The 17,975-nt window shown below is 47.1% G+C and overlaps 1 protein-coding gene across 2 annotated transcripts; it reads left to right on the forward strand.

Moving 5' to 3' along the window:
- Window positions 1-8,626: 8,626 nt before the first annotated feature.
- Window positions 8,627-15,707, forward strand: B9d1 (B9 domain containing 1). 2 transcript variants are annotated; one of them, XM_031355138.1, is made up of 7 exons: window positions 8,627-8,774; window positions 9,885-9,953; window positions 11,077-11,188; window positions 12,766-12,862; window positions 13,133-13,222; window positions 15,134-15,201; window positions 15,431-15,707. In XM_031355138.1, the coding sequence occupies exons 1-7, from the start codon at window positions 8,715-8,717 to the stop codon at window positions 15,571-15,573; spliced, it is 639 nt and encodes a 212-aa protein (XP_031210998.1). In that variant the 5' UTR covers window positions 8,627-8,714; the 3' UTR covers window positions 15,574-15,707. The 2 variants fall into 2 exon arrangements, with proteins under 2 accessions (XP_031210998.1, XP_031210999.1); XM_031355139.1 differs by having other exon boundaries at window positions 8,633-8,774; window positions 13,160-13,222.
- The last annotated feature ends 2,268 nt before the right edge of the window (window positions 15,708-17,975 follow it).

Raw genomic sequence — 17,975 nt, forward strand, 5'->3', positions numbered from 1 at the left:
GTCACCATCAGGCTAGCATCTGCACACAGCAGAAAGGGGCTGGAACTCCACCACTGAAGGCTATAGTTCGTTCAGTCCACCACTGCCCTCCACCACTCTCCCATACCTCCCAGCCCTAGCTCAGTGAACGATGTCACGTTGGTACTTAGACCTCATGTCTGCACCTTATGAAAGCCAGGAAAATGAACTGGTCAAGAGGATTATAGTTTCAAAAATAAAAGTGAGACCAAGCATATGGGCAGGGGCAGGTAGGGAGCTAATGAAGACTATAAATATGGCATGTATAAAACTCACCTCTCCAGCTTCCAACTTCAGGTTGGCCACTGGGGCATTTAGCTCAGAATCCCAAGCTTAGACTACAGAAAGACACTAGGAAGTTTGAGGAAAATGGCTCTTTTGAGCTATAGTTCTGAAAGGTGCTTCTGGTAAACATAGGAGGTGTGGGAAGGCTGGAGGCAAGGAGAGGGTAGTCCATGACAGGTCCACCCCAATGGGAGTGCAGACTGGGCAGGGAGAGAATGAGAACAGAGCATGACTCCATGAAAAACATACACAGGGAGTGTTGAGGTTCCTAGTCAGGTGATAGAGATGTCCCCAAGACAGATCTCAGGAAGACAAGGCCACTGGGGATGTCAGTGAGCAAAGAACTTTGCAATGGAGGCTTCCAGGCTGCCTACCATCTCTCTGCTAGTGAATCCAATCTGATCTGAGCCTTATCCCATCATCTTTCCTGAGACTTGAGACCAGTAAGTTCCCTGGCTGTGGACACTTAACCTGCTGTCTTCAGGGGCTCCCAGTGGCCGATACCTTACAACCCTGGAGGAGGCTCTGTACATGCTGTTGTGCCAGTGGGATTCTCTTTCTATCTATGTATTACTCCTAGAACAATGTGCCTTAGCAAAGGAATAAAAGTGTCTATCAAACAGAATAAATGTAACTTTTTGAAATAAAGAATAGACACTGGGGCTGGAGAGATGGCTCAGCAGGTAAGAGCACTGACTGCTCTTCCGAAGGTCCTGAGTACATATAATAAATAAATAAATCTTAAAAAAAAAAAGAATAGACACTGTGGACAAACACAGTATGTGAATTTTGAGAGAGGGCAAGGAAGAGACTATGAATCACCCCACCTCTGACCACATCATGCAGGATCATCCAGATTAGGTTCACAGAAGTGGGAAGATCCACCCTGAAAAAAGGCAGCATCATTCCCTAGGCTTGGGTACTGGCCAGACCACACACAAAGGAGAAAGTTCATAGATTCTGCATATTCATCATACTCTGCTTTCTGACTATAAAACAGGGTGACTAACTGCTGCCAGCTCCTGCCACCAGACCTGCTGCCTTGATGGAACCCTTGAAGGTTTCTCTTTCTTGCACTCTACACTCTTTTCCCACCCTTTCAACCTCTAACACTAGATGGGAGAGAGAAAAGAATAGAGGGAAAAGGGGCGACATTATTGTTAGACAACTGCCTGCTGATGGGGGAGGAGGGCAGTGAGTTCCCTGGAACAGGTTTGATCTTCACTGTCAGAATATCTAATTTCTCCTCCTCTACCTCCTCCTCTTCCTTCTTTTCCTCTTCCTCCTCCTCTTCCTCCCTTCTTCCTCTTTTCATCTTCTTCTTTGTGCATAACTACTTAACAAACCTACACCAACAACCAACAACCCACCCCACCTCTCAGGGCTCTAACATTTACCCTCTGAAAAGTGCTCAGAATTCCAAACATCACACAGTTGCAGCCACTATTTGATACTGGCAGAATCACACCCCTGCTAGAGCATAAGGCAAATCACAGTCACCTGCTGTGGCCAACCTGAAGGAGCCCATATCCCACACCTGGGATAAAAATGAAAGCATATTTTTATAATATTTCTGTGTTTTTCAAAAAAAGCCCAATTTCAAAAATTGTCAATACAGAGAAGGTTGAGAAAACTTAGGTTTCTCAGAATTTATCTTAGTTCTGGCATAGCATCTAAATTAATTTTCTATTTCTTTTTAATTTGGATGAAATTTCTACAACTACTTGTATACTACCAATTTAATCATTTTTTTTCTCTAGATGTTTTAAAATCGTATGTTCTTTTTGTTGGTTTCTGGTTTTTGAGATAGGGTCTCTCTAGGGCTGTCCTAGAATTCATTATGTTGACCAGGCTGGCCTCCAACTCAGAGAGATCCATCTGCCTTTGCCTCCCAAATGTTGGGAATAAAGGTGTGTGCCACCACATCTGGCCCATTTATTATATTTATTTATTTATTTATTTATTTTTGGCATAAGACTTTTACCTTAGTGTACACATTTAAAAAACAAAAACAAAAACAAAAAAAAAAAAAAAAAAAAAAAAAAAAAAAAAAAACAGTGTTCCCCATTCCAGGACACAAAAAGCAAAAGTCATCTTTAGTTAGATTTCTAGATTTTATTTTTCTAAATACTTTCAAGTTGAATTTACATAGTTATTAAACATAAAAACAGCTGAAGTACCAAATGAAAGCATTTTTGTAAGTGATTCTTCATTTCCTGGAGATAGTGGATGTGCAGCAGGAGCAATGTGGTGAATGCTAAAAAATTAACAAACTGAACTGTGGTGGTTTGAAAATGCTTGGCCCAGGTAGTGGCACTATTTGGAGGTGTGGCCTTGTTGGAAGAGGTGTGGCCTTGTTGGAGGAAGTGTGCCATTGTGGGTGTGGGCTTTAAGACCCTCATCCTAGCTGCCTTCAAGCCAGTCTTCTCCTAGCTGCCTTCAAAACAAGGAGTGGAACTCTCAGCTCCTCCAGCCCCACGCCTGCCTGCCATCCTTCTGCCTTGATGATAATGGACTGAAAGCCAGCCTCCATTCAGTGTTGTCCTTTCTAAGAGTTGCATTGTTATGGTGTCTGTTTACATCAATGAAACCCTAACTAAAACACAAACCAAACAAAAAATAAACAGATGTCTGGAACAAAAGTAGAGACCTTAAACTTGAATGCTTTGAGACCATAAATCAGTATCCAAATAAGATCCTCAATTGGCTAAAAATAAACCAGTGAGTGACAGAGCAGTTATGAGCATTTCCTCTTTCACAGGACTGAAATTCAGTTCTCAGCTGCCTGTAATTATAGCTCCAGGGGATCTGACACCTTTTTCTGGTTTCCATGGGTGTTCAAACATGAGCAAATCCAACATACACACACACACACACACACACACACACACACACACACGTGTGTGTGTGTGTGTGTGTGTGTGTGTGTGTGTGTGTGTAAGCCAGCCAAACTAAGTTAGTCAACAAGCTAGAGCTGAGAAGAGTCTCTGCATTGTCTGTCACCAGTGCCCTGTCTGCATGGACAGAGCTTTATTCTCACCTCACCAGGGAAAGTAATACAACAGAGTCTCCTTCCACAGGCAGGACTCAGAAGGCAAGTCCCTGGATAGAAACCGGGGTCAGGGTGTGTCAAGAAGCAGCCAAGAGTGGACATTGAAAGGTTAATTCACAAAGAAAGGGATCAAGGAGATCCATGAGACAAGAACAGGTACCTAGGTGTTCAAAACAAGGAGTAGGTTTCCAGGGGAGCCTACAGTAGAGCTGATCTCCCTCTCAGGTGCTTGGTCTCTCCACTATGGACAAAAACTGCTTATCTCCCCTGAGGGGTGCTTTTGGTATAGGAGCAGAGATCTCATTCAGCCCAGAGCCCAATGTGGCCTGCATGACAAGTGGTAGAGGCAGACTTTGTATGCAGCACTGCTAGACCAGCAATGCTAATACTGCTCCCACTGGAGTGCTAAGCTACAATTACACTGTGACACACTGCACATGCCAGCAGCCTATTCTCAGATCCACTTGCTTATTCTCCAACAGGAATGCTTCCCGTACATAGATTTCACTCCCACAGGAACACACAACTTCACACAGGCAGGCAACACCCAATGGACATTTACATTTGCAAACTAGGGTTTTTGTTTTTTTTTTATAAACAGATGTGAGTAAACACACGGGAACTATATACACAGAGATTCATGAACTTCTAAGACATACATGAGGACCTGCACAGCTCCCCAAAGAAAATTCCATACATAAAGTATATGGACCCATGCGCACACATCCTCTTCAAGTGTTTCTGCTTGAAGGTCTGTCTGTCTTCATTCCAGCATCATGGCCATAACCTTCCCTGCTAAATGAATGATGTGGGTCTAGAAACATCTTACATTTAGGGGACTGGTTGGGCAGTAGGTTCACAGGAAGGCAAAAGCTGTGCTTATAAAATTCAATATTTAGTTCTTAATGGGCCCTGTGGTCAGCTTGTTGGGAAAGAGATGGGTGGAGGCTCTGGGGCTGCTGCCAGGGTCCTACACCAAGGTAATGTGGGCTTGATGGGGGCTTTGTTCTTAGAGCTCCCTTCTGCCTCCCTACGACAGGAGTTAGCCCTGAGGCCAGCAGTAGAGTTTTCATTCAAGAACAGCAACATCTAGAAACTGTCTCTCTCCAGCTTCCAGCAGCCTGGGTAGAAGAGGGCAACCTCAGAGCCAGATGGATGAAGACATAACCAGAAGAGTCATCTTGCTTCTGTCATGGTGCACAGTGAAACCCAGTGAAGACCTGGTGGTAGTTGTACCATCAGGCACATGTAGTACCACTTTACCAGGTATTCTACATATGGGCCTGTATTGTTCCTTTAATTTTGAAAATGATTCTTTATCTTATTGCACTGATGATGTTTTACTTGTGTGTGTTATCTATGTGAGGGGGTATTAGATGTCCTGGAACTGGAGTTACAGTTCTGAGCTGCCATGTGGTTGCTGGGAATTGAACCTGGGTTCTCTGGAAGAGCAGCCAGTGCTTTTAACCACTGAGCCATCTCCCCAAGACTGGCAGTTTATAAAGATCAAAGTGTAATGCAACCACAGCATTGGAGCTGGAAGTTACATTGGGTGGCCCTACCAGGTGAGGCCTCTGGCTGCATCCACTCATGATGATGGTATCAAGGCAGAAGCATGGTTTGAAAGTGGCCACATGGCAAGGTGGCCGGTGATTCAGGAGCCAGATGCAATCTTTTAAAGCCATCCATCTTCAAGATAACTAAAGATTTACTTATTGTTATATTTAAGTACACTGTAGCTGTCTTCACACACACCAGAAGAGGGTGTCAGATCTCATTACGATGATTGTGAGCCACCATGTGGTTGCTGGGATTTGAACTCAGGACCTTTGGAAGAGGAGTCAGTGCTCTTAACCGCTGAGCCATCTCTCCAGCCCCACTAGCTCACTTATTAAGACCTTCAAAAACGTGCTAAATTTCCCATTTTATAAGATATATTCAGTGTCCCGCTGAGCATATGCAGGACTGAGATCAACCTCAGCAGTGAAGAAGAAAACCACTCCCATTAATCCCCTGGATGGCCTAATTACAGCATGCCTACTCCACCAGTAGGAGACAAATCACAGCCTGGCTAGAGAAGGATGACAGGCCTCTGATATCCTCCACCCCAGAACATGCCTCAGGCTGGTCTCGCTTGCTCTGGGTGTGGGGATGTGAGAATATATCAGTTGTCTGTCCTCAGAACCCAGATTTGTGAGGAACAAGACTGTGAGGTTCATCAGAACTGTTGTCATGGCAACACACCTTGTTGATTTCTTCCTTTTATCCTTCCTTCTCAGGGAACAGTGAGAGAACCCCAGGTATAACCCAAACTGTCTCGTCCCCTCCCTCTTTCTGTCCCCTCTTCTTCTGACCACTGTTGACCCAGGCATATTTGAAGATGCCAATACTATGGGATGACCACCAAGAAGAGCAGCAGTGATTGAGTGGAGCCAAAGATGCTGGGGTTCCTTGTGGCTACTGAGCTGTTCTTCCACCAATAGCCTCTCCTGGGTTCTTTTTAGGGACTCCAGCCCTGCCATCGCTCTAGGTGCCAAGCCTCAGCTGCTCTCCATGACTCCATCAGGCCTTCAAATCTAACACCACTTGGGTGACTCTTACACTATCAAGTTCAGGTACAACCCTGGCCACCTCGGGAGCACAGCTTCTGTGTGCCGACTCTCAGGAACCACTTCCCAGAAGATTCCACCTCAGTGATGCTGGTGTCTTCTTAATCACAGCTAGTTCTTCGGCCCCAGCTGACCACACACCACAAATTCTTCATGCAAAAGGCCCAGTGGAGTCTTTGCTTTCCTCTGGAACGTTACAAGGCAGGCCTCCATCGTCTGTTCTGCTCTCAATGTTCTTATCCTTCTACAGACCAGATCACTGAACTCTCAACACTCAATGGCTTTTCTAACCCAAAGTTCCAAAGTCCTTCCACAATCCTCCCCAAAACAGCATGGATAGGTCTGTCACAGCAACACCCCACTTTCCTGGTACCAATTTGTCTTGCTTAGGGTTACTATTGATGTGATGAAACACAATGACCAAAGCAAGTTGAGAAAGAAAGGATTTATTCGACTTACACTTCCATATCATGGTTCATCAACAAAGGAAGTCAAGATAGGATCTCTAACAAGGCAGGAACCTAGAGGCAGGAACTAATGAAAAAGCCATGGAGTGGAAGGATCTGCTGCTTTTTTATTGAAGTTAGAACCATCAGCCTCAAGTGGACTCAACTCACAATGGGCTAGGCCCTCCCACATCAATCAGTAATTAAGAAAATGCTCCACAGGCTTACCTACAGCCCAATCTTAAGGAGGCATTTTCTTGACTGAGACTCCCTCCTCTCTGAAGATCCTAGCTCGTGTCAAATTGACATAAAACTAACCAGAACATCTACCAGGCCCCTCCAGCACTCTACAGCTGGGTCAGAGCCTGGTGCTGCCTGCCATTATCTTACCTCCGCAGTGATAAGGCAGCTCTTTGAACAAAATGAAACATTTTTTAAAATGAGGGTTCCTTAAAGACGACTTACGGTTTCATGCAGACGCCCAAACCAGGAGCATGCGATATCTCCTGCTATGGATAGATACCTTTACTAACTAGATGGAAACAGTCCCCTACGGGGCAGAAAAGGCCTGAGAGAGTCCAGGCACCAGTGACTGAAACTACTCCCAGGATCACCAGCCGAGGATGGTACCGCCCACAGTGGGCTTGGCCCTTCTCCACCAATCACTAATTAAGAAAATGCTCAACAGGCTAACTTAGAGCTTGGTTCCCTCTTCTCAGATAACTATGACTTGTGCCAAGTTGACAAAAACAAAACAAAAACAAAAACAAAAACCTAGCCAGCACAGCCCCCTTCCCAAATTTCTCATCCTGTTGGTTTAGGACAGAAAAGCCTTATCTAATGAGTAATTTGGGGATTGAGAATGCTCCCCTTTGCACAAGCCTTTAATCCCAGCACTTGGGAGGCAGAGGCAGGTGGATTTCTGAGTTTGAGGCCAGCCTGGTCTACAGAGTGAGTTCCAGGACAGCCAAGGCTACACAGAGAAACCCTGTCTCGAACAAAACAAAACAAAACAAAGAGAGAATGCTCCCCTTTTTTTACCCATGGTTCAGTCAGTAGCCTGTTACTTTCCAACTCTTTCAGTAAAGTCCGGCAAGTGGCAGCCACTGGCTAGGAAAGAGGGGCCTACAGTCTCTGCTTGTATGTCTCTTGGCTCTAAGCTAAAAAAATTTCTCATGTGCTTGCACCGCAGCCCACCTAGAAGTCTATGACCAGTCTATGACCACATGCCTTTCCTCTCCCCCACAGGTGGCTTTGGGAATCCCGCCAACTGACTTCCAAGTTAACAGCTAGTGTGACCTGGAGTCCATAGGCTGGGCTCTCCAAAGTATACACATCTGCATCCATTTGTTTCCAGGCTCCCTAATCATTAATGTGCTCTCTAACGTTTCCTTATAAGTTCTGCATGTTAAGCCTGATTCCGCAGCTAAATTACTGCAACGAATATGGCTAAATTATCTTCCAGATCTGGATTTCAGTCACTTCCTCCAGAAAACAGAGATGTGTTCAATTTTATTCATTATAGAAGTAGTCCCCAAGTATTTTCCATTGGCCCAGCAATGAGGACCAGGCACTGAATGCCCCTAGAGTCGAGCTGGGGATCTAAAGGCGGAAGCTCGCATTAAGGCACCCTGAATTGGACAGTGATAGCGTAAGTGCGGTTGGATCCAAGCACTAACAACTGCATCTACTGAGAAGGATGCTGGTGGCATGGGACGAGCTCTGACATCCCTGAGCTGCCAGAGATTCTCCAAAACTGGATTACTGGCTCCGTGGGCTCCAGCTTCTCACGCAGGACCTGGAACTTGGACAGGTGGATTCTCCGCGTTTCGATGACAAGAGCCTCAAAGGGCTGAAGGGCACATCCTTTCACTGGGTGCCCTCTGGGCCACTCTGTGCACTAGGCCCTCCAATGATGGCTCCTGTGCCATCGCTGCGTGTGGCAACAGCGACACCACCTGGAGAGAGGTAACTCTAGCAAGTGACTTTTCGCGGGCCTGAGTCCCGGTGCTGCTTCTCAACATCCAGCTTTCCAGCCTGTGAGTTTCAAGCATAGACAGGCAAGTGAAGTCAAACTCTGCGGGTCCGAGGATCCAACCCTGGGGGTTAGGCTCCATGCGACGGAAACGGAGGACAGTGCCCGTGGCCATAAAGACCACTGCGCCTGCGCATTCCTGCCTTTGAGCGAACTCGTCACAGCTTGAGAAATTTGTCCTAGACGACTTACCATCTGTTTCCAAGACAACCCGGGAGCCTCCTGGCAACAGCCCGCGGCCTGCGCGGGTCTCCCAGCACATCCGTGCAATGGCTGCAAGTCCCAGCGTCTTCCTGCTCATGGTCACCGGGCAGGTAGAGAGCGCACAGGTAAGCAGCTGTGGACTCCGCCCGGGGACAGCCTGTTCCTCTCCCCGGGCTCTTCCCTCAGCTCCTAGAAAGCCAAGCCATTGCTCTCAACGTCTCAAACAATTGGAAAGCAGAACCAGCATTTGAGAACCTTGGCGCCAGGTACATGGACCGGACAAGCTCGAGTGAAAACAGACCTCGAGGCTTTCAGCTGGTACCAAAGTCACACTATGGCTTCCAGCTTGGATCCTGTTTACTTGGTTGAGTGGTGGCCTAGGACTAAAGGGACTGAAGACTCAACTGATCCATTTAACAGCTAGGAACTTACTGGAAGGCAGTGGCCAAGGTGGGATTCGACCCGGGTCCGTCTGAGAGACAAAACTTTGCTACATTATTCTTCTGGGCTGCTTGTTGAAAATGCTCATTATTCCTACATATGCTGAGGTTTGACTGATATGATTTAAGTTCTGCCAGGTCTGACGCTCAGTAGGTGTTCCTGCCTTCCCACTCATTGGTACTACATCCTCCCTGTTTTCCTCTATCCAGTAAGAGGATGCCTACGTAGGCTGCTTACTCTGGACACCTTCCTTAGCTTCTGCTTGGGGTCTTCCCTTCTCCCAGGCCCTCAGTTCTAGACATGTTCTTTGGCCCTGTAGCTTCTTGAGTTTCACGTAAGCTTCATTTCTGTAGATCTAATTTGTGCCCAGCACTGGGGACACACAGAGGCATGAAACCTGTTCCTTCTTCAGTCTAACAGGGTTATCAGACAGACATTGGGTGCCCGGATGCAGGACTGCAGAGGAGCGAAGGGAGCCAAACAATGATCCTTAAGCTAGCTAGAGACTGAAGAACTCTGAGGGTGAATTCTGAAAGATGGGCAAGGGTCCTACCATATGTGGACTGAGAAAGACAGACATAAAGCAGACCCTGGGTAAAATAACCTCCGGGTATTAGCAGTTAGGGACTAAGCCTAACTTCCCGTTTTCCATTCCCTACCCCTGCTGAAATCCATGTCCACATCCTGAGTCCCAGATGCCTCGTGTTCCTAATTCCTACCCACTGCATCTGCCTAGCTAATGTGTGGGTCCAGTTTGCACTTTGTAGACAGAATCCTATATACTTTTCTCTCAGTTTCCAGAGTATGATGACCTCTACTGCAAGTACTGCTTTGTGTATGGCCAGGACTGGGCCCCAACAGCGGTAAGTTGGACTCATAGGCCTTCCCTAGTCAGAGCTTTGGTGATTCCTGAAGTATCTATTAAACCCTTCTATTCAAGACCCAAGAGGTAGACACTAAGGTCAGAGATGACCCAAATGCTGAGTTTGGTTTTGGGAAAGCTAGTTTATAGAATATAGCCACTACTGGGTTTGCTGAAATACCCCTGGAGTCTGTGTTGGTGGCAGCTGAGAGGGACAAGTGGTAGCCTACCCAGGCAGGCTCTGGAGAACCACCTGCCAGTGGCTGTGGACACCATCAGCCAATACCCACACCTGAAAAAAAAAATGTGGCCCCTTCTCAGGCAGCAGAAAACCACCAGGAGCCAGGACAAAATGAAGGATCTCTTCTTAGGGTTTTGAGGAGTCTCTAAGGAATTCAAGGTCAAGCTGGGCTACATATATAATACCAAACAAGTGGAAAAAAATAAAGTAAAAGCCCAACTTATTTGAGCCCGAGTTTCTTCATTTGTACTATGGGCATGTTAAAATACTTTTGGGTTTTTCTGATACTTGCATTTTTTTGAAAAAGATGTTATAATATATATTAGAGATTGATTCCATTTTAAATTATGTGTATGTTTATCTGTGTATGGTTATGAATGCAAGTGGCTATGGAGGCAACAGGTCAGATTCCCTAGAGGTGGAGTTCTAGGAGGCTGTGAGCTGCTTTGGGGGCTGGAGAAATGACAGAGCAGTTAGAATGCATACTTTTGCAGAGGACCCCGGGTTGATTCCCAGTGCCCACATTGTAGCTCACAACCATCCGTAATTTCATGACTATTTGAGTCCTCTGGGAGTGACCAATGTCTGACAGAAGTCCCCATCTTGTAGAGACATCTGTTCTTGTTAAGGGGACACTAAGTAGGATGGATAATTCTGGTCTGTTAGCCAAGGATGGGTGGAATGAAGAGGGAGTGGATCAGGAGCTAGAGTGTACAGGTAACTGGGAGGGCAGAATCTAGACCAAGGCATTTTGCATAAATATTTAAAGGGAGGGTGGAAACAAGCAATACAGAACTTAAATGACCTCCCCAACTTGCTTACTTAAATAGAAAGGTCATGGGTTCCTAGAACTCAGACCAGCTATCTGTCTATGTCTATACAGGGTCTGGAGGAGGGGATCTCACAGATAGCATCCAAGAGCCAAGATGTACGGCAAGCACTGGTGTGGAACTTCCCCATCGACGTGACCTTTAAAAGCACCAACCCCTATGGCTGTGAGTCTGTGGGCCATGATGGAATGGGGAGACCCTCTGTCACATCTGCCACCATGCTCCTTTAGGTGGCCCTGCCAGTGTCTGGGCTTATGCCTAGCTTTTTTTTTTTTTCTTTTTTAAGATTTTTATTATACATAAGTACACTGTAGCTGTCTTCAGATGCACCAGAAGAGGATGTCAGACCTCATTACTGGTGGTTGCAAGCCACCATGTGGTTGCTGGGATTTGAACTGAGGACCTTCGGAAGAGCAGTCGGTGCTCTTACCTGCTGAGCCATCTCTCCAGCCCCGTACCCTAGCTTTTGATGCATTCAGCCATCTGCCTTTTTTGTTAACTGCAGTTTGTACGTGGATCCTGCAGTGCTGCAGCCTCGTGGCTGGAGGGTCTGACTGCAAGTCATCCAGCTTCCCACTGCAGTGCTCCAGTCAGCTCCAGAATCTGCTCACCCTGTGCTAGTTAGTTGCTCAGGGCTCTCTTCTGAGCCTTCTGTTCATGCTCCCCTCACCCTATAGCCACCCTTCTAATCCTGAGCCCTTGCAAAGCTAGCAAAGCAAGTACAACAATGGAGGTTGGCCAGGACAGGTCAGGGTTGTTCTGCCACGGTTAGTCTAGTGGCAGTTCAGAGGACACTGGTAGGGGAAGCAGCAATTGAAAGTACAGTGTTCTGTAGTACTGAACAGAGACCTTCTCTGAGTACTGTTGGGTTATGTGCTCGGGAAAAGCACATACCCAAAAGTACTCAGAGAAGAGTACGCAGTGTCACAAGAGCCTGTGAGTGACTGATCTGAGACTTACTGCAACAGTTCTCAAAGGAACAGCCCATGTGCCCATGTCACAGTTAACTGCAGTACACGGTGATGGTCAGGTATTTAGCACTGAGAATGAACAAGCCACTATACAGGAACTATCTGAGTAACTCCCAGGTTACTTTTGGTAGCAGAGTAATAGTGTGAAAGGCACAGATTTCTTTATCCTTTACTGAGCACCACCTGTGGTTGGTGCTATTCCAAGGATTTTAGACACAAGAAAGGTAATGAGAGAAAAGGTTGGTGAACTTGTCTGAGACCATTTGACAGTAACAACAGAGCCAGCTTCCAGGCCTCACCTGTCATTTGGAGTAGCAGATAGTAGTAGATCTGTCTGCTACACACAGAGAGGGCAGACACCTAGTAGGCCTGGCTGGATGTAAACAGGAAGCACTTGTAAACATCAGTATGTTAAGGAAAAAATACCTGGACAGCCACGATTTTTCACAGGGTGTCAGTTGGTGAAGATAACACACATCAGTGAGAAAGAAAGCAGGGGCTCAGGGTTGGCACAGGGCCTCCACAGGGCTTCCTGTGTCTACTAAAAATCCTGGCTCTATCTTCCCTGCTGTGAGCAGAGGTATGGAGAGCACTCCCAGGGCACCGCCAGAGATAAAGAAAGTAGCAGGAGAGCAGAAGCCCTGGACGTGGACAGGGTTCCCAGGGCTTTGGCCATCATCCTCTTGAACATGTGTTCCAGACTTCAGCTAGGCACACTATTTACTACTCCCTCCTCTGGTTTCCCTACATAACAACTTTGTCCCTTCCAAGGGCCACAGATTGTTCTTAGTGTGTATGGACCAGACGTGTTTGGGAACGACGTGGTCCGAGGCTATGGAGCAGTGCACGTGCCCTTCTCCCCTGGACGGTAAGTGCCCACTCTTGACACGGCCCCTGGCCTAGTTTGCCCCTTACTAAACAGGCAAACCCTGAGAACAGCAGCTTTAGACTCAGGCTCTCAGGCCACTGTTTCTTCCTCTGACTTGGGCAAGTTATGTTCAGGGGCCTGGGTACAGTCCTGCACCTTAGAAAAGACCCACATAGGTGGGCGATGTGTACTGCTGGAGAGGGATGGTATTGAGTGTAGAAAGAAGAAAGTCCTATGTAAAGCCACACACCTTCCTCTGTCCCTCAGCAGATCTCTGTATGAAAACATTTGTTTCAGGCACAAAAGGACCATCCCCATGTTTGTGCCAGAGTCTACATCTACACTACAGAAGTTCACAAGGTAGGTCTTTTGCTTGCTCTTGATCTAATGGGTAACCCATTGGCCAGCACCTTCCACCCTTGTGAGACCTGGAAAGCTCACAGGTCTCTAGGTGGCTAGAGACAGGTGGAAACAGGGATGCAGGCAGACAGGTGCCACTGCTGAGTCCTTGTATGTCTTTGGCCACTTTCTGGTAGCTTAAGGCTGAAAGGCTTTCTTCTGTGTCCTGCCAGTCTTTGTCACATGGAAAGCAGCATGAGGCAGATTCCTTAAGATAGTCACTAATTCCTTAAGACAGTGACACTAGATTATGAGGCCTCTACTAAATGCCTTCATGCACTGGTACCACAGGGAGGCCTTTTGGGGTAGAAAGAAGAGCAGCTGCCCTGAGGAATCTGGGAAGCATGTTCACACATAGGGCCCAGTGACCTCTTTGCAGGCCCCAAGGAAGACTTAAGAGTTAGGAGCAGCCAGTGGCCAGGATATGGCAGTAAGAAGGCCCCACACAATAGGACAGGAATCTTGGAGATGCCTTCTACCCTTTGCCACATACAAGCAGGAACTTAAAGGGCTGCTGGTTTGCCAGAGGAGGTAGGACTCTGCCCTCTTTCTGGGCAGTTTGTAGCAGGCACTCTGGTAACTATGACTGTAGAATAGAACTGGACATATGGTGATGGTGGGATGTGCCTTCATATCAGGCATTGCTCTCTGAGACTTCTCATAGTACTAAGGTGAGTGCAGTTAGAACTTTGCTCTATGATGGGGAAACACCCACTCATCTAGTTTCTTCTGGAATGCTTAGCTGTAGGAACCCTGGCTTCTCTACTTAGGTTATCTGAACTTTCTCTCCTCCTGTGGCCCCCTCAGAAACTCCTACCCAGCAGTCTAACAGGGCTGCTGAGGTCTAACCTGGAAGTCCAGGAATCTAGCCATACCCTCAGCATAGCTGTAGGTGGTGGGTATGGAGTCATGGTTACCAGAAAGCCTGCCACATACTGCGCAGGGAGAAGACAAAGGCGTACCTCTTCAGGCAAACAGGAATGCTGGTGGAGTTGTTCCACAAAGCCCAAGTTGGTTCTGGCTGCTGTGCTTAAGCTAATCCTACATGCTCCAAGCCTATGGTTTCAAGCAAATCGTTAGGTCTGTATCTATGTGTCTTAGAGTCCTGGGTGGGACCCAGGATCTGAAGTTTGCATGCAGTACGACTGTGGATTACAAGACATTTATAGGAGTGCTTCTGAGTTTGCCAGCAAGGGCCTGGGGGCTAAATGGTACTCTTAGCTAGGTGAGACTTTTAAGTCAGATGACCTGTCGTTATCCACCACCATCCAGGGCCAGATCCTCCCTAGAAGGGGTAATGTTTTATGTGGCAGGTGATAGGGTGCTTCGCTTCATACAGTCTCATGAGGTAGGTGCTATTCTTATCTTACAGTAGACAAACAGGTTCAGTGATGGGGGTGTGGCTTGTTCTGGATCCCATATAAGGAGGCAAAGCTTAGAAAGCTGGATCTGGCCCTTCTTGGGATTAGGCTCTCTCTCCTGAGGAGATTAAGGGTCACACTGTTTTGTTTCCACTCTTCTGACCCACCTGTTTCTTTTGGGGGTTTCCATGGGTTTGGGTTATACTATTTGTCCCACATCTCCTTCAACATTCACCCTTGGTTTAAAACCACAAAAGACTTGGCCAGGCAGGTTGGACACTTCTTGGAGCATCTGGCGTAAGCACTGCTATAACTGCTGGCAATGGACCCCTAACAGGGATGGGGCCATCTCCTGGCACCCTACTTGGCCTATCAAATAGGTAGGAGGTTGTCCTAGCACCTACAGGAGGGGCTATAGGAGAAATGCTCCTTTAAACCTAGAACACTCTTGTTCAGTGTCTGAAGGGAGGAAGTCCCAAGTGCTCCTCACAGTGTTTTCTTATGTTCTCAGCTGGTTCATGGGACGGCGGCCTGAGTACACAGACCCCAAGGTGGTGGCCCAGGGTGAAGGCCGGGAAGGTAAGACTGATGCTTCCAACTGTAGCTGAAAGGTTGAGATGGGCCCCCAACCCCCAGAAGCCCAGAAAACAGATTGTGTGAGGGCTAGGGAGCTTCCAGACAACTAGACCTAGTAAGATACAAGACACCCAAAGAACTTTCTAGACCACCACCTACATGAGGGCTTCAGCGCATGGTTTACCATGTCTGTCCCAGACAAACCCAGCTAATGCTCTGCTTCTGTCCCCAGTGACCCGTGTTCGCTCTCAGGGATTTGTTAACCTCCTCTTCAATGTGGTGACTAAGGACATGAAGAAGCTGGGCTATGATACTGGGCCTGTGGACACACAAGGAGTCCTGGGTCCCAGCCTGCCAGAGGGCAACCCACAATAAAATCAGCCTTTCTGTTCACCACTGTGAACCAGATGCCTACAGCCTACACACAACCAAGGATATACCAACTGGGCTGGGAAATGGGGGAGCTAAAGATAGTTTTTATATAATAAAGTATCACATTTTTTTTCAGAGGTGCTGGGGCCTGCATTGCTTGATTTCTTCATTAGCACCTCCCTAATAGTAACAGGCCTGGGGCCCAACAGGCTATACCTCAGTAGGATTCCATGGTCTAGTAGAGGCCTCTCCGGGATTGCTAAGCAGCTTGCACAGAGCTGACACCCTTTCACTGCCTCAGCACCCCTTTCTAAAACTTGTCTTTCTCAGCAGCGGGAAGTTAAGTCACTTGTTCCAGGACTGCCACTATGACTGTTTACCACACTGTTAGCAGAATCTGCAACAAGTACCCCTTGGGGCATCTGCCTTCCACCATCCATTCCTATTCCCCACTCCCATCCTAATTCTCATGGATGCCAGGACCCTGAGGATAGGGCAAGAGCCATCCCAGGCAGGAGGTTGTACCACCAGTGCGGGTTTCTGGCAAGCTCCACAGCCAAGCACCCTGGCATCTGTGGGAAAGCAACAGGGCCTCTAGTTTTTCCATGCACATTGGTAGTGGTGACTACATGAACTAACATGTAGTCAAACTACACCACAGTTGTTGGCCTCAAAGAGCTTGCTGTGAAGTGGTCTTCTCCAGCTGTTTTTGTAAAGAGCCTCTTCCACAGCCTCCACCCTTGCAGTAGTCACACAGTTCAACAACTTCATCACCCAAGGGTTTCTCCTTTAGACAAGAACTCCCTCATGCAGCCTTCCTCTTGCCATTTAAGATCTCCTGCAGCCTGATGACCTTTCTGCACACTAGCACTCATGGATGCCATGTGTACACACTCCACTTTCCGTGTGTCCTTCCTTTCTGCATACTAGCTCAGTAGAGTCTCACCTGCCATAGTGATCTTTTAATTTACCATCAAACCTCCAGAGCCTCACTCTGCCCAAAGTTCCCATGTATTCCTCGGGCTACTCCCTAATGATGCCAACCCTATCTTTAGACCTTAGCACATCTGTAGCCACAACATCAAGTACCTCCTCTTATCGCAGAGATGCTACCAAACCCAAATTCCCTGCACTCTGTCTCTTCCCAGGTATCACATTCACAAGGAGCAATCCTTTCCTTTCTGCTCCGGCTCCTTGGTCAGCCTTCATTAAGCTCTTCGGTCAGGAGCTCTTCATTTGTCCCTCTGCATCTCACCTCATTCCACTGCAGGTCTCTTGCCCCAACACCCATTCCACCTGTCCTTTTGCACCTCAGAATTTGCCCCTTTCCAGTCCATCTCCAGCCTCATTTGCCAAAAGCTTTGAGGTGGTGGACAGTCCTCTTGTAGGAGAATGTCCATTTCTCCAACACTATGAAGCATTTAAAAACAAAAAAGTTGAAGTGACTTTGCAATGAATAACATAACCACCATCTAAAGCATGAGGACATATTCCTGCACTCTGAATCCTACCCATGTCTGCAGGTTCGACACCCAAAGTTCCAGGGCCATAAACCAAGCATCTACCGAAATGTGCAGAGTCTGGTCCTCATCCCTTGATCATAACAAGCATGTATTACTTATTTTCCTTGTGTTTGGTATTACCAGTCATCTAGCGAGAACGTGAACTACAGGAGGACATGGGTAACCACTATGCAAACACTACAGATACAGGGCACTTGAGCATCCTCCTCCTGGTGCCCCAGCAGGGTTCTAAGTACCCAGGACACCAAAGGACATACATTATGTTTGCATTTCACACTGGCTACCCTGGACTTAGCATATCCCTTGCTGTAGACTGCAGCATGCTCACTAGCATCTGAATCACTCTGATTTAACTAAATCACTCTGATTTAGTCATCTTTCCAAGGAGCATTTACCAGCAACAAGATTCATCTAAATCTGTGCTATATGAATAGTTTCAATGAATACATACCCCAATCCCAGTCAAGGCCCAGAAAGGTATCATTACCTAAGAGTCTCTTGCATGCCTGCCAGTCAAGGTGAGAAACCATGCAGTGGAGAACTTTGGAGGCCTATGGCTGGAGCATGTCTGGATGTGGGATTATACTAGACATGTGACTGACTACTAGGACATATGACATCTATGTTTATCGTTTACTTATTGTCACAGTTGTATCTACCAGACTGTTCACATCTTCCTAATCAAACCATTGTAGTATAATGCCTCCTGTGTCACACTGTTAAACTTACAAAATGCTGAAAGGTTTTTCACCACATAGGATGCCTGACCCCTTAAACCTCCAGAGTTCCCTTGCTCTTGTCCATGGAGCCCTCGGAGGCCCTCACTGAAGGCAGCAGCATGATGAGAGAACAGTGTGGTGTCAGATTCCAGCCAGAGGGGGC

This window comes from Mastomys coucha, unplaced genomic scaffold, assembly GCF_008632895.1.
Source record: "Mastomys coucha isolate ucsf_1 unplaced genomic scaffold, UCSF_Mcou_1 pScaffold5, whole genome shotgun sequence".
In the NCBI taxonomy this organism is placed as follows: Eukaryota; Metazoa; Chordata; class Mammalia; order Rodentia; family Muridae; genus Mastomys; species Mastomys coucha.